General features: G+C 37.8%; 5 protein-coding genes across 5 annotated transcripts; 3 read left to right on the top strand and 2 right to left on the bottom strand.

The window, feature by feature from the left end:
* Positions 1-98: 98 nt before the first annotated feature.
* cdab (cytidine deaminase b) lies at positions 99-2,846 on the top strand. The gene is made up of 4 exons (XM_041980712.1): positions 99-343; positions 1,573-1,684; positions 2,013-2,070; positions 2,366-2,846. The coding sequence occupies exons 1-4, from the start codon at positions 163-165 to the stop codon at positions 2,504-2,506; spliced, it is 492 nt and encodes a 163-aa protein (XP_041836646.1). The 5' UTR covers positions 99-162; the 3' UTR covers positions 2,507-2,846.
* Positions 2,847-3,828: 982 nt separating this feature from the next.
* Positions 3,829-13,311, bottom strand: LOC121637241 (dnaJ homolog subfamily C member 16-like). Its single transcript, XM_041981272.1, has 15 exons — positions 12,909-13,311; positions 12,633-12,699; positions 12,322-12,467; positions 11,808-11,983; positions 10,127-10,311; positions 9,724-9,828; positions 8,812-8,970; positions 8,550-8,680; positions 8,091-8,268; positions 7,658-7,840; positions 7,462-7,538; positions 7,136-7,216; positions 6,799-6,894; positions 4,765-4,935; positions 3,829-4,589 (listed from the first exon to the last, which is right to left on the bottom strand). The coding sequence occupies exons 1-15, from the start codon at positions 13,094-13,096 to the stop codon at positions 4,103-4,105; spliced, it is 2,430 nt and encodes an 809-aa protein (XP_041837206.1). The 5' UTR covers positions 13,097-13,311; the 3' UTR covers positions 3,829-4,102.
* A 1,873-nt stretch (positions 13,312-15,184) lies between these two features.
* b3galt6 (UDP-Gal:betaGal beta 1,3-galactosyltransferase polypeptide 6) lies at positions 15,185-18,459 on the top strand. The gene is made up of 2 exons (XM_041980864.1): positions 15,185-15,514; positions 16,011-18,459. The coding sequence occupies exon 2, from the start codon at positions 16,015-16,017 to the stop codon at positions 17,032-17,034; it is 1,020 nt and encodes a 339-aa protein (XP_041836798.1). The 5' UTR covers positions 15,185-15,514; positions 16,011-16,014; the 3' UTR covers positions 17,035-18,459.
* Positions 18,460-19,096: 637 nt separating this feature from the next.
* Positions 19,097-21,753, bottom strand: LOC121636978 (protein FAM107B). Its single transcript, XM_041980842.1, has 5 exons — positions 21,264-21,753; positions 20,494-20,527; positions 20,167-20,323; positions 19,298-19,442; positions 19,097-19,195 (listed from the first exon to the last, which is right to left on the bottom strand). Exons 1-5 carry the CDS (start codon positions 21,324-21,326, stop codon positions 19,097-19,099), a joined length of 498 nt encoding a protein of 165 aa, XP_041836776.1. The 5' UTR covers positions 21,327-21,753.
* A 1,327-nt stretch (positions 21,754-23,080) lies between these two features.
* On the top strand, positions 23,081-26,024 carry tmem167b (transmembrane protein 167B). The gene is made up of 3 exons (XM_041980865.1): positions 23,081-23,242; positions 24,045-24,176; positions 25,409-26,024. Exons 1-3 carry the CDS (start codon positions 23,233-23,235, stop codon positions 25,489-25,491), a joined length of 225 nt encoding a protein of 74 aa, XP_041836799.1. The 5' UTR covers positions 23,081-23,232; the 3' UTR covers positions 25,492-26,024.
* The last annotated feature ends 1,634 nt before the right edge of the window (positions 26,025-27,658 follow it).

Genomic DNA, 27,658 nt, shown 5'->3' with positions numbered 1-27,658 from the left:
ATCAGCTTTCTTTCTTCATGACAGCTTGTTGACATCCCTAGCGAATGATTGGCTGTGACTCTAACCTCTCCCCTTTCGCTCTGTTCCATTGACTTGTAAAAGCTGAGCTACAATAGACACATTCACTGACTCAAAACTACATTACAAAGCCCAAGAGCAGGAATGGATGAATTGAAGACTGGCCTGGGGGCTGTGCATATTGATGACAAAAGCTCCAACTACCAAGACATAGTTAAAGAGCTGATTCTTCAGTCCCAGAAGGCGAAGGAGGGAGCGTACTGTCCTTATAGTAAATTTAGAGTGGGAGCTGCTCTCCTGACCCTCGACAACACTGTGTTTACAGGTGAGCTGCTTGTGAAATTGTATGTTAATAACTGAATGGGGTAATTACTATTCTGAGGATAAAATCTAGTTTTGGGATGAGCAGAAAATTAAAGTAATTGCTCATAATTTCTCAGTTTTTCTATTGAACTAATACAAAATGATTGAATTTCTTGTTTTCCAAAAAAAAAAAAAAATGTTTTTGAGTTTTGAATCAAGTGCTTATTTAAAGAACAGGAACATTTTACATCAGCATGATCTGAAGTTCATGCTACTTCTATGTTAATGATTACCTGACAGTTCAAATGACTGGACTTGGTGAGGAAAGTACAAAGTAAATATTTAAAGTGTTGTTTTTTGTTTTTTTTACATAAAGTGGCCTATCACTGAATCATTATTTTCATTAATCCACTTGACTAAATCAAATCCCTCCTTTCAACATGGGGCAACCTTATCTTTCCTGACAGCTGAGACATTTTGCCTTTGCATCACTGTGTCAAATCGCTGTAAATTCTTGATGTCAAAGATACAACCATCCTGTCAGTGTTGACAGTACAAAGCTGGACATGTCACGTGTTCCTTAAACCAAAAACTCTGGGTGGGACAAACAGCAGTTAAACAGCTGAGTCCAAAGAGCCAGAGTAACTATTTGGTTAGACCAGAAGAGGTAAACAGTCATCCCCTTTTAATCTGTTAAGCCCGATTGGCCTTTATGAGGACTGAAAAAAACATTACACACATAATTGCTTACACTTAAAGATTTATAAAGGACATGGAAATGGTGGAAATGGTGTTTATTATCAACTATTGTTAAAAGTTTAGACCCTAATGTTCACAAAACAAAACCAAACATTTTTTTTTCTGGTTTTTTTTTTTTTCTTAGTTTAACATTAATGTTTAGAAATTATTTTGTTGTTGAAGATGGTCAGTGGTCATTAACATGGTGTTATTGTCATCAAATATGGGGAAAAAAAAATCAGACAAGGATAGAAATTTATGTTTTGCCTCGATTTTATTTAAATTTACTCAGGCATAATACCAGACACAATATTTTTTTACACTAAATACATTCTCTGAGGTCCTTAGATATCCATAGACACCAAAACATGCATGATCCTTATGATCCCAGAGTAATTCTTCATTTACTTTGGGTAAGTCTTCTTCATTGTCTTCTAAAAACGTGGCTAGAGCATAAGGGCCTCATTTCAAAGAACATGCATTAAATCATTCCATATGTACGTGTCTGTGCAGGTTGCAATGTAGAGAACGCATGCTATAATCTGGGAGTGTGCGCTGAAAGGAATGCTATTGCAAAAGCAGTGTCAGAGGGCTACAGAGGTTTCAAGGCCATTGCAATTTCAAGGTAATGTGCACTTGTGGTTAAAATATATTTCAGTCCATAAAGTTTCCTGCATTTCTAAAGACACTAACATTCTCACTGTCATCACTTCTGTATTTTTAAATCACATGACTCACCTCAGGTGGCATTTCTTTTGCACGTCACCTAAGGTTAAAAGAAATTCCCCACATTCCCTCTGTCACGCAAACTTTGTTATGTTGTTTGACTAGAAAACTGAAATATGATTAATGATGAGAAGTACTGATCTACATTGTGAAAAGAAGCTATGTGTTAAGCATTAGCAGTATGTGACTATAAAAATCCTTCATGTTTCCTCTTATGTTCTTTTCAGTGACATGACTGAGCAGTTCATCTCTCCATGTGGAGGCTGCAGACAGTTTATGAGAGAGGTATCATCTCTTGATTGGTTCAGTGCTTTTCCTTTAAGGCTCAATCAGTGATTTGATGCGGTTAAAAACACTTAAGAGGACAAAAGTGTTTTATAGTTAATTTTTGTTTTTTTACTGAGAGGTATACTCACGTTGCACTAGTCCCAGTAACACATTATCAAATGCTAGTTTCTTATTAACTGGTAAGTGTCCAAAACTGGTGTTTAGAGTGTAGAGTAAAACCTTTTGAAAGACAGATGTTTTTTTTTTTCAGCTGTATAAATATGTATTTTTTTCCTCCTTGTTTCATTTACAGTTTGGTCCTAATTGGGATGTTTACCTGACAAAGCCTGATGGCTCATACAGCAAGATGACAGTTGAAGAGCTGCTACCCGTCTCCTTTGGCCCTAAAGACCTGTCACTGAAGAAAGTGACTGATAGCTCTAACAGGCAGTGAATCTGTTTTCTTATAAACACACACACACACATCTCACCGTCTTTGTGGGCTCATTCCACTGACATTGCATCCTGAACCTGATCATAACTTAATTCTATGCATGAAATTAAAAGTTTTCCACCTCAAAAATCCCTAGACTCTGGAAACTGGAACTTGGACATGTCCAGCATTGTACTGTCAAACAGTACTGTTTGTGTCTCTGACATCCCTGCTAGTAAATACACAATTACTTTACAATATTTTTTTTAAATGCTATGACATGAACTGTTTGATGCTTTTTCTGAATGTGTATCTTTGCATAGCAGCAGTTATATTTCTAATAAAGATGCATTCTTCTTTTTGTTATATTTAAATTCACTTTGTGTGATCTAGAATAAAACAATTTGAAAAATAAATCATTTTGGCTTTGCTTGTGATCAAATCAAAGAAATAATTAACTTCTGAAGAGAAACTATAATTAAATTTAAATACAGTAAATACACCATTATTGTAGATAAAACAATTTTATTAGTTTAAAGAAACTTGAAATAAAATAATATCCACACATTTTAATAAATAACAGTTCCAAAAAGAGTTTTCTTTAGTGACACTTAATTTCTTTTCTTTAATTTCTTAGTAAGATTTGGGAGCAGTTCAAGTTCAAAGGACAAACAAGGAAATCAAATTATTTGACTTATCAGTGTACCGTAAATATTTGTTAAGCAGCATATTAGTGAATAGTAGAAAAGTGAGAACAGGGGGAGTGAAACATTTAAGCTGCCAGTTAAATCTACTAGATTTATTCGTCAAAGATTTTTAGGTCTACTAAAATCTTCACTAAATCTCTTTACTGAAGATTTAGTGAAGATAGAGAATAATATCTAAGATTTCTCATTTTTCCTCATTTAAAGAAAGAAAAAAAATTAGTCACATTTAAGAAGTGACAAGTGAGTCAATTTTTAATTATAATTACAGTTGTTCAAAATTATATTTAAAAAAATACAAACAAATGAAAACTCTGGAGGAACCACCAAAGGTGATTGTTGCAGCACAATATGAGAAAAAATTATTATTGAGATCAGTGCAACAGGCTGGTTTTCAGGCTATTGGTAACCCGTTTCCAACAGAAGCCCATGGGCAGATCTGACCACAGAAAGCAGATTCTCCATCAAACAAAATCATAAATTCAAACTTTAGAGACGTTACTCAGAAAGATGTTTCTGGACTTAAATACACTGAGGATGCTGAATGTGTTTTAAAGAATTAACGTAGTGCAGAAAAACAAGCAAAAATATTTGCCCTTCTGCATGAGTTTACCTATTGAATAAACAAAGACACTCACAGAGCTAGCTACAGTTAGCACCTTGGCAGGATGCGCACTGACTGGATGTTATTAAGCAAAATAAAACTTGCATTTTGCAATCCTAACATCCTTCTGCAAGTCGCTGGTGCTCACCAGCACCACCCAAAAGGTGTCAACAGTTCAGTGCTCATCTACATTTACAAAAAAAAAACTTAAATAATTGTTTGAAAAAGCACAACATTGCTCTGCAGATTCTCTGCTAAAGATCTAATCAGGAGGCAAAACAGTGGGGTGCAACTTCTCCTACTCTGACCTCAGCTCTTTGTGGAGGAGCTGTTGGTGGTATCAAGTGTTGGCCATGCAGGGACCTGCAATCTGGGCAGGGTTCCCTCCATTAGCCTCTCCATCCACAGCCCCAGCCTGTCAAGCTTGTGGTGGACTTCTATGCTAGTGGCCCTACTCGAGCCTCTTTTGGGTATGGCACCATCTTCCCAGGAATGGGATCGGGATCGGGAGTGGGAGCTAGACCTGGACCTGGAGCGGGACTTTCTCTTGCTGTCAGAGGAAAATGAGCTCTCAGATGAGGCATCATTTGGATCGTCCCCTGTGAAGACGGGTCTAAAGAGACAAAAATACTTCTTGTAGCCATTGAGGGCCAGGACGTGGCCAGTGTAGTCTGAAGACTCCTCATCATCTAAATGGCTCACACTCTGACCAGCAGCACTGGCTGAGCGAAGGAGTGAGGGCATCCAGAGACAGTGCTTATCAGCATTGAGGAAGGAGAAGTGAAGGGTCTGAGTCCTGTAAGTATGTAGACAAAGGGTTTAGGACTGACACTTGAAAATATGAGACTTATCATAGTAGGCACAAAAATACTAAAGTACATAATTATTACGAAGAGCCATTTTGGTGTTTCTTATGAGAAATAAAGAGGCAATAAGAAATTAGTACTCAAGTACTTGATACTGAAACTTACCCAGAAAAAGAAAAAACCTCCTTGGCAAATTTCCTGAGCAAAACATTTTTGGAGGCATTGGTGAGCACCAGGACAACATTAATGTGACCAGGTCTCAGCTTGACCAGGTTACTGGTGTATGTAATGTCTGTTAGCTCAGTCACTTCCACAAAGTCCTTCTTTGGAGGACGGCTGCATAAACCAACGAGAAACACAAAAGGATGCAAGGTCAATAGTGATGCAAAGAAAAGTATAAATCATGTTTCTGTGGATTAAGGGTTTTGTCCTTTATAACTAAGTTGAGTTCAAGAATCCAGTCTAAAAGTTGTTTTTTTTCTTATAATTTTTTTTTAATTAAACCTCACAAGGGGATACACTCCAGAAATCTGTAATAGTCCAACAGAATTACATGAGTCCAGGGTGGGTTCTCATACTGTGGATCTCACAGTCACAGTCAGTCTGCAAGGGTCAGACTTCTGTCATATTATGTTTAACAGCTAACATAAGCAGCACTGCAATAAAAACAAGGCATCAATATAATTTTATAGATCAGATGAAAAATAGGTGCCAATTCAATTTCCAAACTCTATTTTCAGGATGGGTTCTCGTGGAACTTCTCAGCTCTAAATGGGCCAGCATCCAAGCATTCAAATAATAATTAGGCCTGGTTCAATTCCAGTGAGTATATGTTCAGGTCTTTTTAGGTTAGGAGCCTAGTTTTGGACCCATTTGCACATATCTGCAAAAATGTTCTCCATTGGTCGGAGCGTTTTGTGTCTAAATGTTCATGCAAAAGAATCACAAAGATTTGCTACATAAAGTATATCAACAAAAAGTTTTAACAGAGTTTGTGGCTGCTTGTGCTATGAGTGATTAGGGATGAAGGCTTTATGTAAAGTGACCAGCTCCAAAAACAGTAGTCTTAAGCATCAATACTTTCATCTGAAGGTAAATAAGAGGAGCCTTAAGGAACAATTGTGATTTTTATCAACCAGCTCGACCAGCTGTATAGCAAAGATGCGATTGAAGGTCACATCTTTGCGCTTGCTTCTGGGTTCTTGGGGCCCTGGGCCCTTGGCTCTGGCTGCCCTGGCTGGCTAGTACCTGGTGGGGGGGGCCGTGCCCCGTGACCGCCGTGGGCTCTGGCTGGGGCTCTCCTCTGCCACCCTCTGGGTGGGACCGGGGTCACCTTCAATGTTGGGTAGCTTGGGTTTGTGCTCTAGGATAACTGCTGATGACCCGGGTCTCTGGGCTGCCCTAGTCTGCCTCTAGCCTCTGTGGAGGCGTGGTCGCTTTTGCACAATCTCACTCACCACTCCTCATCACTGATCACTCCTCATGCACGCTGACACAGTCACTGAGTTGTCCAGTGGGTTTATACATTAAGAGATATTTCTGTTTTTTCTCTGTGAGTGTGTATCTGGTACTTTGGTTGTTGTGATATGTTTGTGATATGTTTTTTTTTATTTGGTTATTCTTTAGGAACTCTTGATCACTGTCAGCTCTGTTTTCCTGTAAAAGCCACAGGAAATTTTCTGCTGTGTTTCTGTACAAATGTAGCAGTTTGGATTGAAGGGGTGTTGCCTTCTATCTGTGGTGTGTTTGTTTCCTCTTTCTTCTTTCCCTTTTGCTTCTTTTTGCCGTCTTCCTTCTTTTACTGTCACCTCCAGTAAGGTCCAGCAAGATTACATAATTATTTACTTTGAATTATGGAATTTAACAGTAAATAAACAAATAAATGAATCAGATTATCAAGAGGAGCCTTATATCCATAAACCTCCCCTTGGTAAAGCAAATTTGTTCGGCACAACACAGCAACCAGACTATCATTCCGCTTGCTATGATGCTAGACAGGACAGGTTAAAAAAAAACAGCAGCTTACATCAGAGGTGAGCATACTACTTTCTGTTTCCTTGTACTGATATAACCCTACAAGTGTCTTTCACAATGATCCATCTAAAATGCCCATGTGATCAATGTCTTGGTTGCTGACCTGGGGAAACATATCTCAGTATTGTGTGTCCACCTTGTGCTTGTTTGATGTTACTACATTACCTGAAGGTATTTGCTCTGCTTGCTGCTTCTTCCTCAGCTTCTGTTGTGGGTTGCTTCTTTGGCTTTGCATTTTGTGGTTTACTCTCACTTGGTTCACTGAAAATATACACAACAAAAAATAATAATAATTGGTGTAGACATAAAAAGCTCTCACTCTTAATGGCAACCCAGAATAATCAAGTAAAAAAAAAAAATTTAAAGAGTATGTCAGCCTGTTTTTTATTAATACTGTTATTGTAGATCTCATCTTAAGTACAAGAACTTTCATTTTGAACAATTCCAAGTAAGATATTTCAATATGTGAGTAAAATGCCTCAGATGGAGTGTTGCCTCTCACCTGAAAGCTTGAATGATAACAGTGCCGAAAAGAATAAAGAGAGCTGAGAAGATCAAGGACAGAATAGGCATCATCTCTCGCCTTGAAGGGAGAAAAAAAAACTGTTATTGCAACAATATTAGGAAAATGCACAGTCAGCAGTCTTCAACCTAGCCTCAACATAAAAAATATATAAGTACTTACAGAGCTACCATAAAGTACACACTGATCTTGATACAGAAGCATGATTCAGCTTATGATCAGATTTCCATATCTATCAGCAGAACCCATTGTATTTGTCTGTCTCTTTGCATTCCATTCTGCAGACTTACTCAGTATTGTCTTACCAGTTTGAGTAGAGAAGGTCATCATATATTTGGAGGATGTAATCATAAGCTGCATTCATCCACTGAATAATAAAAATCTGAAAAGGGAAACAAAGGAGAAAAAGTAAGACTGATAAAAAAAACACATCTAAGCAGAAGAGGTCAGGTGGTTTGGAAACTAAAGTCAGTGTGTGTGTGTGGGTTTGCTGTTACTTACAGGGGCCATCTCGTTGTTGAGTTCTGGCAAGGTGGTGTCTGAGCTCAGGTAAGTAGGATCTTTCTGAAGAAGCTCCAGCTGTTCGTGAAGGCGGTACTTGTCCTCCTCACTGCCATTCCAGCCACCGCTCACAGAGCGGTAAAAGACCCGGCCAGTTTGGCTCCGCCTCTCCAGAATCACCACCTGTCAGTGTTATTACAAAGCACTTTTACTGAAAACTGAGGCGTTGCAGAACTTTAGACGGCACAAACAGGAAATCTAAAACATTAAATCTGATATACTCTCCACGTTTGTATGTCCTGCAAAAGAAAATGCAGTGAAAGAAAAGCCTAACTCCTCCTTGAGGTTTATATATTGTGTTTACAAACAGGAAAAAAAAAAGTTATTTAAAATGTTTGTTTCACTGTGCACATTGTGTGATTAGACCCCTGACCTGAGGTGAGACTGCAGCCTGGTTGTGTAGAAGCGCTTGACAAAGAGGCTGCTGCTTACGCTGGTATACGTATGCAAACCGCAGCACTTCTTTTTTGTTCACAGTGGCAAAGTCCAAGAAGGCCTTATTTCCTGGAAGAAAATCTTCATCCTCCCCTGTGATTAGCAGCACACAGTACCTGCAAAGCATTCACAATAAATTCACCTGCTACAGGATTTTTATTTAATTTCAATGCAACAACCAATTCCTGCACAACTCTTCGGTTTAGACTCCAGCCTCTTACAACTAGCATGCTATGAGACTGCCCAAAAAAACAATCAAGTCTCTCTTTTTACCATCTATCAGTACAGCAGAAATAGATAGGAAGATGTATGAAGAAAGAAAGACATATCTTCTAATCAAATTTCATATACAAGGTATTTATTGCAAGACTGTTGGCTACAACTAAAAATGCCTTACTTCCTCCGTCGGTGGAATTGCTTGACAGGACATAGCTCATCAAATAGCTTCTGGCTGACCAGCCGTGGCACCTGAAGGAACTTGTTATTGGAGACAAACTCATCCATGATCTGTTTCTTCATCCCTCTTGCCTGAAAAAGAAAGTTTTTAAGGTGTGTGTGAATGGGTTAAATTAGCAAGTGTGTTATGATACAACAGGAGAGGACGTTTTTATTCTTTAACAGTAGTGAAGTTGTAGGCTACAGGTAATGCAGGGGTGTACCTGGATGACGTCAACAGGCTTCTCTGTGTTTTCCTTAAAAAGCAGCATGGTGGGAGCGTAGGTATTAATGTTGAACTGCCGCACGAGCTGAGTGCTGTGTGTTTCACCCTGATCCACATAGCCAAAGCGAATATAGTCCCTGAAGGCGAATGCAGTTAGCTGGAGGTGGCAAAATGAAAGGCACAAAAATTAATACATTAAATTAAAGAAGAGATCAGGGCAAAAATAATGGCCATTTTAACTGCAGGGCACAAAATCAGCAAATAAAAAAAATTATTCAAGTAATAAAAACTTCACCACCAAACTGTAATTTAGCCATTCTTGTGTTTGGTAGAAATCCTCAACACCAGATTTATGAATATTATTCTACCTAAAGAAGCCAGACTGAAAGATGTCTATATTCTATTAACATATTTAGCTTCATTTATTGCTCTGTGTTCATCTTTTCAAAACATTACCAACAACATAACGGTGTGACAATATTTAACAATCACAGCTCTGAAACAGTGTGCACTGTAAGATATGTTGAAAGATGGTTATTGAACGGGTATTACAATAAAAAAATGTAAGTTGGACAGTATCAGAAACTTAGAAAAACCGTCTGACAGTATGACTGCTGATATAACTTACATCTGCAAACCAACTGGACTGCAGAATGAAATAAGACAGTAGTTGACACAAAGCCATAGAAAATAATTGAAATAAATATGTTGTAGTTTCCAACAAACAAGAGTATTGAACTAAGTTCAAAATAAGAGCCCTTTGTTCTGTCATCGAAAGTGCAGCCATGTTTCTGAGCCTATAATATGGAGGGTACCATCATTTAGTCCCCATACTATAAACTTATCCACAGTGTAAGTTGTGATAAACTTATTTTAAGTGAATAAATTCTCAGTCTGCAGGTGGCTTTACCTTGTATAGTAGTGGCACAACAGGGACTTGGTCAAACAAGAGAAGACTGGGCTTATTTTCCAGATGCCAACTATCCAGAAAAGCCCTGTAATTGTTATCATTTATCTGGAAAAATAGCAGAGTTTAGTTCAAAGGTATGCTCCAGCTATGGAAAGAAAAAAAAAGAGCTCAACTACGTTTAAAGCAGTTTTACTGACCAAATAGTTTGTAATTAGACTTATGTTTCCATCAGCAAATAAAAACAAACAAAAAAAACAACAAAAAAAATGGCATAATAACTGTCCAGAAATTTTTTTTAAAAAATAACTCATATGGCCCATTAGCAATTACTGGTCAATAAATTTCTTTGAAAAATATGAGTTGAAATTTGTGGTGGGAGTGTATGTATGAGAGATGTGATTACCCTCTCCACCAGTTTCTGAGGCAGCAGATCTTCAATAAACTGTCTCAGGAGCTCCCGTACTACAGCCTGATGGAAGAAGGTCAACCTGCCATTCACCAGCCCAATGATGGAGGGAGCGCGGTGAGCTCCCAGCTGGTTGGCCAGGCGACGCTCATAGCCCAGATCCACAATGCCAATGCCCACACCTGGTGTAGTAAAAACAATAACAGATTTATTGGACTTGACAGTGTAGAGTAAAACACATTCTCTCTTAAAATAAATGTAAATACAACATTAAAGAGAACAGGTCATATTTTAAGTTTCTTCAAGCAGGGGCAGTCATCTTCCTGAGAACATCAGTAACACAAAAATGTGGGCTAAATGCTGACTTCAGACAGTGAATTGGTGGGATCATTCTCTGGTCTGGCAGAGATTTTACTTTCAAATGAGTCTTTGTGAACACGAAGAAAAATGTGGCCAAGTCCCTCAATGGTTGCTGTTTAATTTTACAAGCAAATCTTGGTCACCCTGTGTCCAGAGCAATTTTTTTTCTACATATCAATTTAAACCTAGAAACAAATCAAAACAAAGCCCAGTTGAAAAGTCTTGTTATTTCTCTTCAGGTCAAGCCACCACTAAGCAGTGAAATGTATTGATTTGTTTAATTTATGGTTTAGGACTATATAGTTTAAAGAAAATTGGACGTCATCCACAGATACCTTCTTAAGTTTGTTCTTAAGTTGTACATAAGAAGTTTTCTACAAAAACCCTGCAAAATTGTTTGTATCTTTCTTAAACTGGTGAATGCCAATCTCTTGTAAGTTGAAAGGAGGTACAAGCTGGTCCAATTTTGCATTGGTAAACACCCAGATGTGAATGGAAACGGGTGGTCATAAATGTGGTTTATAACCACACAGTGAAATTCAAATCATATAAAAGCAGCTTTCGGTATGAGTAATTAGGATGGAGCTGGAGATCTACCGGTGGATCAGTGCGGCATCTGCAGTGATGCAGACTTTGCATCGGTCTGTTGTGGTGAAGTAGGAGCTAAGCCAAAAGGCAAAGCTCTCGATTTACGGGTTGATCTATGTTTCTAACCTCACCTATTGTCACGAGCTGTGGGTAGTGACCGAAAGAACGAGATTGCAAATACAAGCAGCTGAAATGAATTTTCGCCGCAGGGTGGCGGGGCTGTCCCTAAGAGATAGGGTGAGAAGCTTGTGATCTTGAAGGGGCTCAGAGTAGAGTCGCTGCTCCTCCACATCAAGAGGAGCCAGATGAGGTGGTAGATGAGGGACATGTAAGTTTGTAAAAAACTTGCTGAAACTAAGATTTGAATGTTGCTTGCAATGTCTGACTTGTTTTAAAATACATTTTCTAGGCTTGTTTTACTGAAATTAAAATGTAGATCTATTTTTCTAATGTATCTCAAAGCAAAAACGTTGGTATTCATAAAGTGTAGTTTAAATTATTTACATTTCTTACTTGGATTTACTCCAGGAAAACCAAGAAGAACAAATAGACCCTACTGAATTAGTAAGGAAGTTGCAGGCTCTTTGGGCCACCTCTTTGTAAAGCATCTCAGAATTTTCAGCTACATTTGTCCTCATAATCCAGAAGTGTGCAAACGTCAGCCTTGTGCTTTCATCTTTTTCAGGAAAAGCGGAACATACAGATGGGTATTCCACAAAAACAGTCTTACCCAGAGGTTCCAGCTCCAGCACCGTGTCCTTCCAAACAGGCTCAATGTGAATGCATGCAAAGCACCACTCTGAAGTCACTTTAATAAGGTACGGCCTCTTGTAGCTGTCTGGGAGGACATCGCTGTTAAACTGAGCATGGTGAAGCATGTACTTGCTGTCAGCAAAGTCCCTGGACCTGGAACAGTGATATAGACAAAACACAGTCTTTCTTGTTTGTTTGTTCTTATTATTTTATTATTATTATTAATCCAGTAAGATGCTCTTTTAAGAAATGGGTTGACAGAAAACTGCCTGCAACACTAATTTGTTCCAAACAAGCTATAAGGCTGAAATTATGCTCTAGAAAAACATTGCAATAAAAAGGAAGGCAAAGAGCAGTTTTTGCTTGTCCCAATATGCTAAATAAATTCAATACATGATGGGCTGAACACAGTTTTCTGGGAGAAATATGCTTCCAGTGACCAAAATTATTTGGCAAAGAAACCAGAAGAAACCTGTTCCGACATAAGGTACCTGGGGAAATGAAAAAAAGACTCATCAAAGTAGAAACTGTTGTGGAAGCTGCGGAAACCATGATGCTGTGACTGGCCAAAAGGTTGGTTTTCATCCATCTGACCATAGCGGTCAAAGTTGGACCTTCGTTCCTCATTAGACAGAATCTGTGTGCAAAAGAAAAAAACAGAAGTGAGTTCATTTATGATTTCTTAAAGAGATTTTTTTTTTTTAAATAAACAATGATAGTGAAAGCAAAAGAGAGTAAGTAAAAAAAAAAAAGAAAGGAACAAACTTTCAAGTGTTGTATGATGTGAAGCCTTTAGACCCACCTCATATGACTTAGAAATCTTGATGAACATGTCTTCTGCTTTAGGGTCCTTGTTCTTATCTGGGTGCCTAAAGAAATCCAAAGATTCAAGTCACCACATAATTCAAGTAAATTATGTAAAAAATATTCTCTGTTTAAAACTGTAAATTGGGTCACTTTGTGATAGGTTAAGTGATAACTAACATTTCAGTTAGGTGATGATGTTAAACAAACAGGGCTGATACTACACAGCCGAGGGGGGACGGCCTAATAGTGTTAAGGGACACCTGTCACTCACCATTCTCTAGCAAGGCTCTTGTAAGCCCGTTTGATTTCTGCCTGACTGGCACTCCTGCTGACACCCAGGATTTTGTACGGGTCAGACTCAGTAGTCGGTTTCACCACATGTACAATCAAAATTAAAAGGAAGATGGCGAGCAATGCTGGACATGCCCCAGGAACCCGGCCGGTGCTACAACCCCTCATCGTTTGCTAACCTTCCCGTCCCTCGTAACGACAGTTAGCGATCCTTTGACGGACAAATATATCAAGCGATGCGTTTACATGGTCGGGTTTATTAACGTTGAGATCCAAGGTAAAGTACAGATGACATGCACCTATTTTCCTACGACGAAGCCATAATTTCCTGTACAGATGATGGACATTAGCAAACCGTCAGCGTCAGGCCAACTGTTGCTAGCAACGAAACATTAAACTTCCGGCTGTGAATTTCAAAATAAACCTGTTCGTTTGACCCTAAAAATAATAACAGAAGAATGGGATTTTTTCCTCAGTGAAATTGGCATAAAATTAAGGTCTTGATCAATTGTAAGATAATAGGGACATTGCAGAAAAACACTGTTTTCCATAATCTGTGTCTATGACAGATTTACTTTTTATAGCCTGTTTTACCTAGAAAAACATAATAAAAAACAAATCACATCCAGCAAATCATCAAGTCAAATCAAATTTTACTTATAAAGCAGTTTTCATACAGACAAAGCAGCACAATGGGTTTCACATGATTAAAAACAATCAGTTTTGCAAATTAAAAACACACAACCCATCACATACCCAACTATACTGCCTAACAATTTAAAAACACACCTAATCAATCATTCTCTCTAACACACAATGCAAATGTACCCCACCAACTGAATTTTGTACAAACATAAACTCCAATAAGCAAGCAACATGGCTTTTATATAATAATTTTATATCACTTTATACAGTTCCAGTAGTGGAAGTTAAAACAATATTTTTGAAAGAAGATTATTATGAAGTTGGATCCTCCAGCACTTGTATTTAGTACATTTGTTCGACAAAGGACATTTTAAAAGAATATCCTACTACCATTTAGATAGTAAGACAAGAAAAATACAGTTAAAATCTGAAAGGAATCAATTTCCCAAACCTCCCCCCACAAACTTTATCAGACACTATTCTTATTGTAAAACTTCAGTCAGAGAGATATTATTTCCCATATCTGTAATACCATGGACTCCACTATTTCAGTTTTAACACAATAAACAAAAAATTTGTGGGAATGAGAACTACAGCTCAATTAATATCAGGGTACAATATTCTTGAGTTGGTACACAAATGCTCTACCTGTGCCAGACATGGTGGATTCAGTGCAAACTCATATACAAGGCTTACTATACTAATCATAGTCTGTCTAAAATTTATCCAAGTGTTACAGATGCAGCCAATCTTCTGTCATATGTTTTGGTCATGTCCAAACTCTGACTCACTAAATATCACACCTGAGGAGACAGATACCTGAGTTTTTAATGATTTTTTTAATGATCATGTTATTGTATTTTTTTTTGTCCTTGAAAAAAATCCCTTCATTTTTCTTCTTTTTTGTTCTTCTTTCAAGGGTAATGTTGGGGGATAGTATCTTATGAGATGGTGGGAGTAGGTGGTAGATGGGATTCTGAAAATTTGCAAATCTGAGCAGTCTGTTTCATATGAGAACATGTTCTCCCCTGTTCTCAGCCTGTGAAAATGTTGTATTAATATGTGATTAACATGTGTGTGTGTGTGAGGGGGAGAGAGAGAGAGAGAGAGAGAGAGAGAGAGAGAGAGAGAGTGTATGAAAAAAGTCTGAGAGTAGTAAAGAGGAAGAAACAGCTATCATAACCTCCCTGCTCCACATAGTGTAGCCCACATATTCACACACAGCACAATATGTCAGCGGATGCTTTTGAGCTTTAATTTTGAAGCAAAAGATTTCACATCCGGTCTCGCTCAGATCAGTACAATTTTGAAACCGCATAATGCGCATACTCGTCAGATCTTTACCAACATATTCATACCATGGATCCATGATTCATACCTGCTTAGTTCATTCACTGTTTTCTGTTCTCATATCCAAAATGAACACAAACGTGCACGCGCCTCTCGAATCCCTGTTACTTTCTTTGTCTTTTTTCATCACTCTATGACAGTTTAAGAAAAACATGGACATTTTTGCTTCGGCTTGAATTAATGTGCCTAGTTTTTGTTCATGGCTTGTTTCTGGAAATACAAAAAAATATTTTGCTACACTTTTTTAAAAAATCGTTTTATATCCCTCTATCGGGGCTACATTTCCGTTTCCTCTTCGTCACAGCCACCCAGAACTGAGTTTACACTTTAAAAGCATGGAATGAATACACTCAATTCACTTTACCCAACGAACTGCTTGTTGTAATTCGCCTGACCGACACCACTAAACGTACTGCTTTTTCCTTCTCTTCCAAAGACCAGTATGATCAAACTGTGTGTGTTTACATCTGGTGGAGTGAGCTCAAAAAGTGCGCAGATGATTTCATCTCGGTAGCTAACGCTAGCCCTGCGCATCTGCTGTCTTTGGCCCGCCTTGGCTGCATCATTAGGGGACCTTTTTAATAACCTAAGGTAAGAAAACATATCGTTTTGCATTCTTAACTACTTACAACATCGTTGTGACACAGATGGTGTGGAGTTCAATTGCTGTGTTAAACGGAAAGGTGGCATATGGATAACGTATAGATAAGCGGTTCTGAGATTTGTTTGCTAACATTCTCCGTTATTCAGCGCAAAATGCAACATCATTCACTTTAATGTAATATGTTAATGGTCTGACAGATTTTTAAATAGTGCATGTAAAATGTTTGTTGTTATTTGCAATTCGTGTAAAAACAGCGGTGACGCGTTAAAACAAATATACAGTGCTGTGTGCTGACCAGCTACAACCTACATGCAAGTATTTGTCATGACAGTAAAACGCACATACACAAACCCAAGTTGAGTTATTTTCTTTCACAGCCAGGTTCTCAAATCTGATATCAAAGTCTACTGTTAAATGTTTGAAAATCAAATATATATTTCTTAAATGAATAATAATGTCCTTTGTGTTCTTCACTCTCCCCAGCACCATGAATCTGTTCCGTCTGGTGTGCCGCCACAAGACAGCTCTGGTCATTGGGACAGTTTGCAGCTTCGCTGTAGTACTTGTCTTCTTGGCCAAATGTACATCAGAAACCCTGAAACAGGGTCAATGGGATCCTCCAGGTTTTGCCCCTCACAGTAATTCTTTGCAGTCTCGTCCAGAGCAGCACAATCCCCCCTCCACATCCAAAGACTTGTCAGCATTCCTCGTGATCCTCATTACAACGGGACCCAAATACACAGAACGCAGGAGTATTATCCGCAGTACCTGGCTTTCTAAGCGGGATACAGATGTTCTGGCCTTGTTTGTGGTTGGAACTCACAGCCTTTCAAACGAAGACCTTCAGAATCTGAACACAGAGCAAGGACGGCACAAGGACTTGCTTTTACTTCCTGAATTGCAAGATTCTTATGAGAACTTAACACTGAAGCTGCTGCACATGTACTCCTGGCTGGACCAGAACGTGGACTTCAAGTTTGTCCTGAAAGCAGACGATGACACATTTGCTCGCTTAGACCTCATTAAAGAGGAGCTAAAGGGGAAGGAACCCAGTCGTTTGTACTGGGGCTTCTTCTCAGGGAGAGGTCGAGTAAAAACAGCTGGGAAGTGGCGTGAAAGTTCTTGGGAGCTCTGTGACTACTACCTACCCTATGCGCTGGGTGGTGGCTACATTCTTTCAGCTGACCTGGTACATTATGTGCATCTAAATACAGGATACTTAAAGACATGGCAGAGTGAGGATGTGTCCCTGGGCGCCTGGCTGGCACCAGTAGATGTTCGGCGGACACATGATCCACGCTTTGACACAGAGTATAAATCACGTGGCTGCAACAACAAATACTTGGTGACACATAAACAGAGCCTGGAGGACATGTTGGAAAAACATCAGACTCTGCAGCGTGACGGGAGGCTCTGCAAGGAAGAGGTCAAGCTGCGGTTGTCTTATGTGTATGACTGGAGTGTGCCACCCTCACAGTGCTGCCAAAGAAAAGACGGGATCCCATAACTGCTGTCTCTCCACAAGGCGGAAGTTTGCTTTCATGTGATGTATATTATTAGCCAATTTAGGAAGACTCAAATTTTTATCTGATCTCCATTGTTAGACTATTTAAAGTTGTGCAACTGATTATAAATATTACAGCAAAAGTTGTGATATTATAAATGTAATTTTAGAACTTATGTTCTATTTGTGAAAACATAAAAAGTGACTGATGCACATCAGTTGTTCTCCAATTACAGCAGGTTTAGCCCAAAAACCTACTGTAGATTTTTTGCCACTGCGTTTGGAAGTTTAAAACATCTGGTTGGAAGGAGAAAAACCCAAGTAACCAGTTTCCTTAAACCTGACCCTGGGTATGAAACATGATCATCTAGTAGGTTTCATAAGTCCAAATACAAATGTGTTTTTCATTTAAACCTAGTTTAATGTGGTGTAATAATATACAAATGAAAATGTTTTCAGAAATAGGCTTTTAAAAGGGCTGTAGCTTTATTATAGAATTAAATAATAGTTATACAACTTCAAATTGTTTAACATGGAGAACTGGCCAAGAACTACAGTATTGTCCTTCCTCATATTTGGAATTGGAAGCCAGCACCAGTTCTGTGTCCGTTTTGACTTGCTAGCCCTGACCTGGCTGTTATCCCCAGTTTTCAGCTTTGGTGGCCTACTTCTTTCCTGTTTTGCGCTTCATCTGCTGTACTCCTAGCTTGGTATTTTCTAACACAATGTGATAGGCTTTAATTTTATTTCAGTGTTGTAAATTGTACAAAGAAACACTTACAGGAGATTTTTACCCTGCCATGATGTCTACTTTATGTTAAAGCAGGATTTTTATTTTTTTTCTTTGTATTTTATTTATTGTTAACTTATTTTGCAGTAAACACAACACACTGGTTCAGTTGATGGATGGATGTGCAGGGGATGTAGTTGCTGTTTGTAGAAACAGTTTGTATTACTAAATATAACTGACAGAGTTAATGAACAAGAAATGTTTAATTTCTAAATGTAATGCTTTTGTTAATGAACAACAATACTCCAACTCTTGCTTTTAATTTTTCAAAGAATGTGTACCAGAAAATGGTTGGATGTATTTTGTTTAACCAGCCTTCTTATTCCTCATACTGAAGTCTGCAATGGTACTAAAACGTCCAGTGCCACAGCCGCACTGGTGAGTTATGGTCGATGTGTTTACTGTGCAGCGAGATCAAGTCATTTGTGAATGTTTTTTTTTTTAGCAGCACACCCAGCACTTTGTTGCTTTTTGTAAGCGAGAAAACCTCATTTTTAATTCCCATAATAATTCTTTATTGTTTGTCTTTTGATGTGACGTGAGGCTTTCCAACCTAAACTCTCTGTGATGTCAGTAGCTGTGTCTTGAAACTTGTGAAATTTCTTCCTGGAGCAGCTTTGATTAAAGAGTTTGACATGTTGGAGCCCCAAATAGGTTCATTTTTTTATGCTGTCACATTTTTTTGTGAACAGTGACCAGATTCTTTTCTTTCAGATTCAGTACAGACTGGGGATCTGCGATCGTATTCAAACATGCTCAGCCACTCTAGGTGATTTATTTGAACAGTTAAGTGTGTTCTTATTACTTATAAATGTCCATGTTAATCGTTTAATAAATGGGTTACAGTGTGATTATATCCCTGTTGAGAAAAGGCAGAGTTACCCTTCAGAGGACTTGATAATATAATTGCATTGCAGAATGCAATAACCTTACTTTCTGCATTCGTATTAAGCAAGGGTTCTCTTGTAAAGATTATTTTTGCTAGATGTCTTTACACAACCATTTTTTTTTTTTAGATGAAATGTTCAAAATAGAAGTTTTAAAATGTCCTGTATATAATGTATGAAAGGTTTTTATTCATTTCTTTATTCCTGTTCTCCAAGCAAACCCTGCAGCTCATCTCCAAAAAAGTTTTAACAAATGCTTTTAAATTTTGATTATTCCATTTCGAAATGTATGCAGTTCCCAATCAAAACCGACGTTCCTTATAACCAATCAAACAAAGAAAATTGTCACACTTGCTGTGTTTTATTTGAGCCATAGCTCTGGTAGTTATTAGGAGGAATTTGGGATACACTTTAAAGTTTGTCTCACATGAACAAACTCTGGCACATTCCTCAGGCTTTCCCTCCTCCTCTTCTCCTCCAGTTCATACTGCAAGACAGGAAACATAAAGGTGATTGGACATCCTCATTAACAATATCCTGTTTTTTCTAAATATATACTAAATTATCCCCCCCCAACTATCAGACTTACAAGCTGCATTTTCTGTAGTCTTATGCACAGTTTCATCTCTAAGTCAGAGGGAGGATGGAGAGCTCGCTCTTGTTTCTTGTGCTGCTCTCTCCTCTTGTGTTCATATACGCGCTGCAGCTCCGGCTTTCTTCGCGGCAGCACGCCTCTGAAGAGACATTCAGATATGGAGAGGTGGATTAGAATAACCTACATATACTAGGGAATATTTTACTTGGAAAGCTACTCATCACTCATTACAACTGAAATGTAATAGAAGTTGTACAGTAATTCACAGAAGGTATCAAATCGCCAACCTGACAGTTAGTGGATGACCCACTCCAATGTGATCAGCACCTTACCCCATGTTGTACAACAACAGGAGAGAGAAATCTCCTGTGTTTGTTGAGAGATCAGCAGGGATGTTTTGGAGGGTGCTGCACCTTTGACTCAGTTGTTAAACACAACCTGAACATACTGCTTATCCATGGTCACAACCCCGGTCAGCTGGACTAAGAGGATTCACTGACCGAGGAAGCAAAACAACTCAAATGCAGGCGTGAAGAGTTATGACCCAAATTCAGTAGTAATCTATATTTATTTTAATATTTGTTTTTATTTTGATCTTGATTTTTATTTGTGTGCATGTAACGGTAACAAAAAAGATTGTATTCCAAAACCATTGAAATAAAGCCACTTAATCTCACACAAAAAGAAAAGATTGATAAATATTTAGCATAACAAATTCACAATCCTGAAAGTGGTTTGAGGTATAAAAGTCCTGGTAGAAGCTTAGAACCTCATGACATTTTCATGCACAAGGAACTGCATGCACCTGCTGCAGATGAAACCTGATCACATGTAAGCAAATATAGAGCTCAGTGTTTTCTCACCGTCTGTAACAGAATAACAGCTCCTGGTGAAGAGCTCTGCGCTGGAGAGAGGCCAGGACGGGATTTATCAGCTTTTGTGGTTTAATGAGGTCATCTTCCTGCTGTTGTTGATTTTCAATCACCTGGTGAGGCGGGATCATCCAGGAGTAATGTCTGTCTGATAAACATGAACTCGAGTTAGATTGTACAGGTCAGAGCAGCAGAGCAAGATATTCCAGGAAAATAAAACAACAGTATGTTTTTATTGCCCTCTGCCACGTGTGAAAATAGTGCGTGACTTATTTGTTTATTTAAATTTACTGGTTTTTATCTTTGATTTCATCTTACCGTTTCTCTTTCTTAGGCCCATCTTTTGTGACACCTAAATGAGCACCAGAAGTTCGTCAGTACCATTTGTAAAACATGTAATATTAAACCAAAAACATGTTCATCCACACAGTCTTCCTAGTTATACACATGGGAAAAAATGAAAGCACTTAATTTATTATTGTCGACAGAAACTGGGTCAAATTTTGTATGTTCACACCTCAGAAAAAGACAAATGTCCACCATTTTCTTCAGAGCCAAAAACAGTTAGACTGATCAGTGTGTTTAATTTTTTAAAGTAATTGAAATATTAGCCTCTTTATTAGTGATTGCATTTATTTTCAACATCAACAACAGTGTCAAAAGAGTGAATTTATAAATAAACCGATAATGTAAAACTTTTTGAAAAAAAGTTACAATGACTTTAAGTCTAAAATGTTGGAAAAAATATTAAATAAAAGGAGAACTGCCACAAAACAGCTGGTTTATCACATGTCACATGTCCACAAAACTTTTGTTTATCAGATGTAAAAACTTTTGTATTTATGTATGTTTCCAGTTTAATGTTAGGAATATATGGGGATTAATTTCCATCATTACAACATTTAGTTTTTTTTTCTCCTCTCTCTCTCTCTCTCTCTCTCTCTCCATAAAAACCATTTTACCAGCATCCAGACACATATACTGGAATACTGGAGTCAGCTGTTTTGGACAATGGTTGGTTAAATCAGTTACTAATTTTAAGATTTGCACCAAACAGCTCTGAAGTGATTAGAGTAAAATAATCTTACCTGTGTGTTCTGGTAGAGACGCATCGCTGGAAAAAAACTTAGACTTTTGCACAAAGAGTGCATAAGTTTGTGCAAAAGAATTGTAGTAGGAGAGTTTCTCTGCTGTGGTCAGGGTGCACGGTGAGCTTCAGCTACAATGAGGCTGATCAGAGCAGGTGTGCCACACTGTCCTGTGACCAAATCTCATTAAGTGTCTCACAAACCTTTGTTCTACTCTTGTTCCCTTCTGGGGAGAAACTTCTGTTGTCTCTGAGCAGCAGCATATGCAGAGATTAGGATAATGTAATGTAACAGTTGGGGTAATCCAGCATGAGAGCCTGGGATCAAAACTATTGTGGCCATTGTGTCTCTGCTTTGTGGATCCATTTGTTATCAGCCAGGAATATTCTACAATCACATTTACTTAGTGGTTTTTGTAATTTTCTCTTTTCATTTATTTGCTAAAATTGCTTCTAGTCCAGAAACTAAATCAAACTAACACAGCAATATAAAAAAAACTGGTCTCAACATATATATTTTAGATATAAACACTAAACCTTCCCTTTTTGCTCAGATGATAGCAAACAGCAAACTTTACATGTCAGTATGATGCTGAACATGTGCAGTAGTGACAGTACTAGCTATAAATCATCAGCTATCTGATACATGAGAATGTTGCTGAGAAATACAGGTGAACTTAGGTTTGGACAACCTAAGTTTAAACATTGTGACATTTTTACTGATAATAAGTGAAGTAAATACATTCATCTGTACTGAAACGATTGTGTCTTCACGTTTTCCCATAATGCAATGCTTAAGATCAAATTCCTTAAACATGTTACCACCATTAATCCAAATTGCTCCATGGAGCTTTACATTGGGAGTAAGGTGGAGAAGGCTCAGCCCATATGAAGTATTTGTGAGCAGTCACTTTAATCCTTATCCTTCCCACTGCAACTACCAGTGCTGTGTCCAGGTGCAGAGCTCTAACAGAGGTTAGCAATTTCACCTGTCTCTCAATTGTCTCTTGATTATCCACTTACTAGTGCTGCCTCCATCTGCCTTAGCCACATTATGAATAAGGTGACTGTGTCATTAATATTTTTTCTGCCCAAATACATTCTGAATTGACCATTTGTTGCTGATGCATTCCCTCTATAGTACAAACCTTTTTAAAAAAAAGTCAGCAAGTGCAAGTAAACAGACTGAACAGATTTGCCATTCATTCAAAGCCCTTGTTTCATTAATTATATTTCAAATGCAACATATTTAATGTTAAAATTAAGAACATTTAGTGTTTCTCCTCTAACATGTGGTCATTTTGAAATAAAAAGAAACACTTTGTGGAAACCAGACAATGTTAATCTCAAGAAAGACCCAAACTGTTTGACAGCAAAAGATTAAATAAACATTACTCTTGTAAAACCACATTCAGCTCCTAATGTGGCTCTGTAGTTAATGAGTATGTGTTGAACTAACCTGCCTGCTGTCCAAACACATTTTTAAAAATCTACCATATTATAAAGCTAAAAATAAGAGAAAAGTCTCAAACTGTTGAGCTGTTGAAATCCTATATCAAACAAAACTGCTAAAACGTTCATACATTTTACACAGCAGCTTTACCCAACCCTTTTTGTTGGTATTTTTTGGTGAAAAAAAAAACACATTTATATGTAAGAACATTGTAAACAAAAGTATTTGAGGCTGAAATACAACGTTTGTGCATAAATCAATGATGTAAGTTTATTTTGACTGAGTTACAGCTAGGGGTGCTGTAACACCATACGCCAGTAGGTGGCAGTAATGTCAGCTGGACAACAACGAATATGAAACGAAGAAAAAAAAGATTGTGTTCAGGGAAACGGAAATGTCAGCAAGTACTGCGACGCAGGCATCAACACAGTATATCTTTACTTTAACAATATATAATGGATTGTTAATTTAGGGGGATAAATAGTGATTTAACGTCGTCAAAGAGTTAACTGCAAATATGACAAATGGTAGGTACACTGCTTTATCCGGAGGCTTGCGGCATAACAGGGCATCTAAGTTAGGCTACTTCTATGATGGAAAGCTAGATGAGGCTAGTTTAGCTGCAGACGTGGCCCTGGTTGTACTGCTGGTATGTCAAGAACTTAATCAATACGTATATGTCTCAAACAGCGTTACAGTACTTATTTGTCTACAGTTACAACCACAATGCTAAACTTACCGTATCTAATACAAAACTTGTTTCTCGTGTTTTTCTTGGGCTACATGGCAGTTTGCTAACTAGCTTAGGCAAAGTGGGACTAAGACTATATAGATTAAGATATCCAGGTAGACACAGCTGTATTAAAGAAGAAAACAGGAATGACTGGTTACAAATACTAGAAGTTCGAGGACTCGAGGTGAACAAACCTGCAAGTTTTCGATGTTTCCCTTCTCCAACACACCTGACTCAAATTAATGAGTCATTGTGTAGAACTCCATTAACTGGTCCATTTAATTTGAGTCAGGTTTGCAGAAGCATGTAATATTTGCAGGACATCGACCCTCGAGGACTTACTTTGAACACCCCCTCCTTCTACTGTCCTGGGAACGCCAGCCTTACATTTTTTTAACGTTGCTGCGAATGCGTGATAACTGGGTAGACTCAACAATACAGCTAGTACACGCTGGTGAAAGAGAAAGTCCAACTACTGGATAACTGTGTTTGAAAACTAGCTTGCTTTTTTAATTGTTTGGGGGGGAATTAATGTACTGTATAAATGTAACTGGCACTCGGTCCACACGTGATGTTGTCCTTGTGCTCTTCCACAGTGTACTCCTTCGATGGCATACTGGTGTTTGGGCTGCTGTTTATTTGCACATGTGCATACCTCAAAAAGGTCCCTCGCCTCAACAGCTGGCTGCTGTCAGAGAAGAAAGGGGTGTGGGGTGTCTTCTACAAAGGTAATTATCACAAGCTTCCTAAAGAAGTTTACTTTAGAAATGTGATGACAACACATCCTTGTGTTTAGGAGCCACAAATATAATTTATCCTGTACTATTACCCTATTTTACACTTTGTGTAATTTGCTCTGAGCTTCAGCATTATTGAAATTTAAATGAAACACTGGTTATGAGTTATAAAGTAAATGGTCATTTAATATCCAGAATTTACTTTTTGCATCTTGTGTTATGTTCTAACATATAGATGAGGCAACAAAATAACATGATCAACTTCATTGTAATGATTGACAGGCAAAAAGTACCTATAACTGTAAAAAGGTAGGGCCTCGTTGTTTGTAATACTTACTGAATTTCCCAGAGTTATCTCACTTAACCAGGTTAATCTTCCCTGCTTTGTTAGAAAACAATGAGTTTTATCCAGAATAATTCCTGCCATGGGGAAAAGCCCTACTTGGGAGAATTTTTAAACTTAATAAAATATAAAAATATAATTTTTAAAGTGCAAAGCCTAGGATGTGGTAACAGTGCACCTGCAAGACGGTGTCAGGAAGGAACCTGTTTTGGTGGAACAAATGTGCAAACATACAAGAATAGCTTATTGTATAAGCCAAATCTTCATTAAAATTTTCCGCTTGTGTACCACTTTCTTTGATGATGCCTTTTACTGTAACAAAAGTGGATTTATGAAAGAGTAATGCAGATGATAGAAGTGAACGGGGTTTCTGTGTAAAGAACCATTCTGTAGGTTTAATTCTTCTGCTACATAGAAAAAAAAAACACAAAAGCCTAACCACAAATTGTCGTAAGGTTGCTTAACTCATAGCAAGCAATATTATTTGACAGGACTTAAAAAAAACAAACGTATATTTCCTGTTCTTATTCTAAACACACGCTTAGCTGGGTTGATGACGGGCAACTCATACAAAAATGTTTTGACATTATTTACACATGCAAACTCCATGGTTTTTCTCTTTAAATTTAAAAATATCTACTTTTCTCCAAATTTTCGTCTTGATTTTTAACCTCAGTCATAGCTTTCCTTTTTAACCTGATGTTAGTTTACAAAAAAAAAGCTATTGTTTCACTTCATGACACACACTTGGGACTGTCAGGGAACACTTGCAGCTCCAAGTTGTAAACATTTTGTGCATTGTGCTCTTCTACCTTACTTTGCTATACTTGTTTGTAGATAACCTGCAATATACTTAACGCATTTCATCTTTCATTCTCAGCGGCAGTAATTGGGACGAGACTTCACATTGCCGTGGCGATTTCCTGCTTAGCCATGGCCTTCTATGTTGTTTTTTTGAAATGATAAACTGGACGTCTGCAGGTTGGGAACGGACTCATCTGTGTGGTCATGGGTTAGGCCTCGTTGTGGGACTTTTCTTGGATTGTATAACAGGTGAAACCTCACTGGGAATGAGAACCTTTGTGAAAGTCAAGCCAGTGCTGCCCCCTTCTGATGACTGCAAACATAGCTCCTTCATGAATATTTGTGCATTACAAACATGGAGGGCATGGATGAATCTCCTCTCTCTTACGATGGTGGAAAGAGTCTGCTGGTTTTTATGGTATCATTCTGTTTTGGGGTAATACTGTTTGCTGTCTTCATCAATGCCACGTGGTTCTTTACATCAAAGGATGCAGAAAATCAAAAGGCAGAGTGTATATTATACATTTTACCTGTATACAACGTATGATTAGCTTAGCTGTATATATTTGGAAAAAATACCAATAGAGATTTGCCAGATGTTATGTGATCAGACTGATAAAGATCCATTCCACCTGCTCTCCGCTATGCTGTTTCTGTATCTTTTTTTTTTCATTAAGTGGCGGAGAGAAAGATAAAACTAATATATAGGTATGTCCTTGTTCACACTATATTTTGCTTTTTCTGTTTAAATCTTTTATTTTTTTCTGAACAGTGCTGTTTGGCACTTTTAAACTTTCAAGGTTTGAAACACCCTTTTGCACAGATGTTTGTTGTATATACTTTGTCATTTAAATGTAAACTGGATAACACTTTTAGTTTCACAAATTGGTATTGGAGTTATTTTAAAAACTGCTGTTTCACAAAAACTAATAACTTAAAAATATCTAATTGGGTTGCTGTATTCATCTTGCTGAAACATTTAAATGCAATGCCAAATGGGGACTGTCCTAATGCCATTTAGTCATTTTTTCTGACTTTAAATCTGACAGCTTATTTGTATAATTGAAGAAAAGAAACATTTTAGAGGGGGTGTAATGCAATTTTAAGTAAAATGATGAACATAAAATGTGTTTGTGGTATTTATTAAGTGTCCTTGCATTTTCTACATTGAACTAAACCTGTACACAGAATAGGATCATCAAATGGACACCCATACTCAAGCTAAACGCAAAACTAATGTGATTATAGACCAGCATTACACATCTGGATCGTGCAGAACTGGTTTGTCAAGATACACAAGTGATTTTAAATACATGCCACAAAGACTGGATTGAAATCACATTTTTTATTTTGCCCCATACCTGAACAGTAGTTCTTTTATGTTGACATGTTGTAGTTGTTTCCTAGTTTCAAAATCATCTTGAATTAGGTCAGTGTCCCCCCACACCCCAACATATAGCAGTGGTTAGCTTCTTTCAAGTTCACCCCTCAAGTCTGCTTAACAAAAACCCCCCAGAGAATTTCCCACATCACTGTTCTGGCTCCCAGCATGCATCACGATGCACTATGTTTCCTGCTGCTAATGCAAGGATTTAAGCTTTAGCTGAATGTAGCTTGTATTCTATTTAGCTGCTATCAGACCATTAAACCATCTGCTTTTTTCTCTTATCTCAATCTCCCACATGCTTTCAGATAAAAGAGCAGATGTCCTCCAACCTTTCCAACAAGCAACAGCTAAAGTAGCATAACCCTACAGTAGTTTTATAAACATCTCCCATCTTCCCCAATGAACCATATGTACTTTTATCCTGCTGCTTTATGCCTCAGGTTTCCAAAAAACCTTCAGCTGATTTTATAACTTCTTGATAAGCAATTATCTGTGGAGGCATGATTTGTTTACTGAACACTGAAGTGTGATCTTATCATATTCTGATATTTTTCAGTGTCACTAAGATCTTGTTAAAAACGGACAATTTCATTTGTCATCGCAAGAAAAGCACAAGTTGGATGAATCAAGCCAGTATGGTTGTTTTTTTCCAAGTAAATGATGATGGCGAGAAGAAACTTAAAAGAAAAAGTAGTTAAATTGAATAAATCTCAGAATCTATGCTATAATTACATAGAACATTTTATATATTTATTTAGTAACTTCTCATGCCTCCTTGACACATAGGTGGTTTCCAATTGACTAAGACGCTAATAAGAACAAAAGAAGGCCTAAGCCATATCTTGCTCTGTATAACAAATAGTTGAATGCTTCTTAACAAGCTACAGTTATCTAATAAGACATTATCTGCCTATCATTAGGAGGAAATGCATTTAGCAG

Source organism: Melanotaenia boesemani, chromosome 3, assembly GCF_017639745.1.
Source record: "Melanotaenia boesemani isolate fMelBoe1 chromosome 3, fMelBoe1.pri, whole genome shotgun sequence".
NCBI lineage: Eukaryota > Metazoa > Chordata > Actinopteri > Atheriniformes > Melanotaeniidae > Melanotaenia > Melanotaenia boesemani.
Note: the sequence above shows the minus strand (reverse complement) of the source record. Positions and strands in the feature narration are given on the sequence as shown.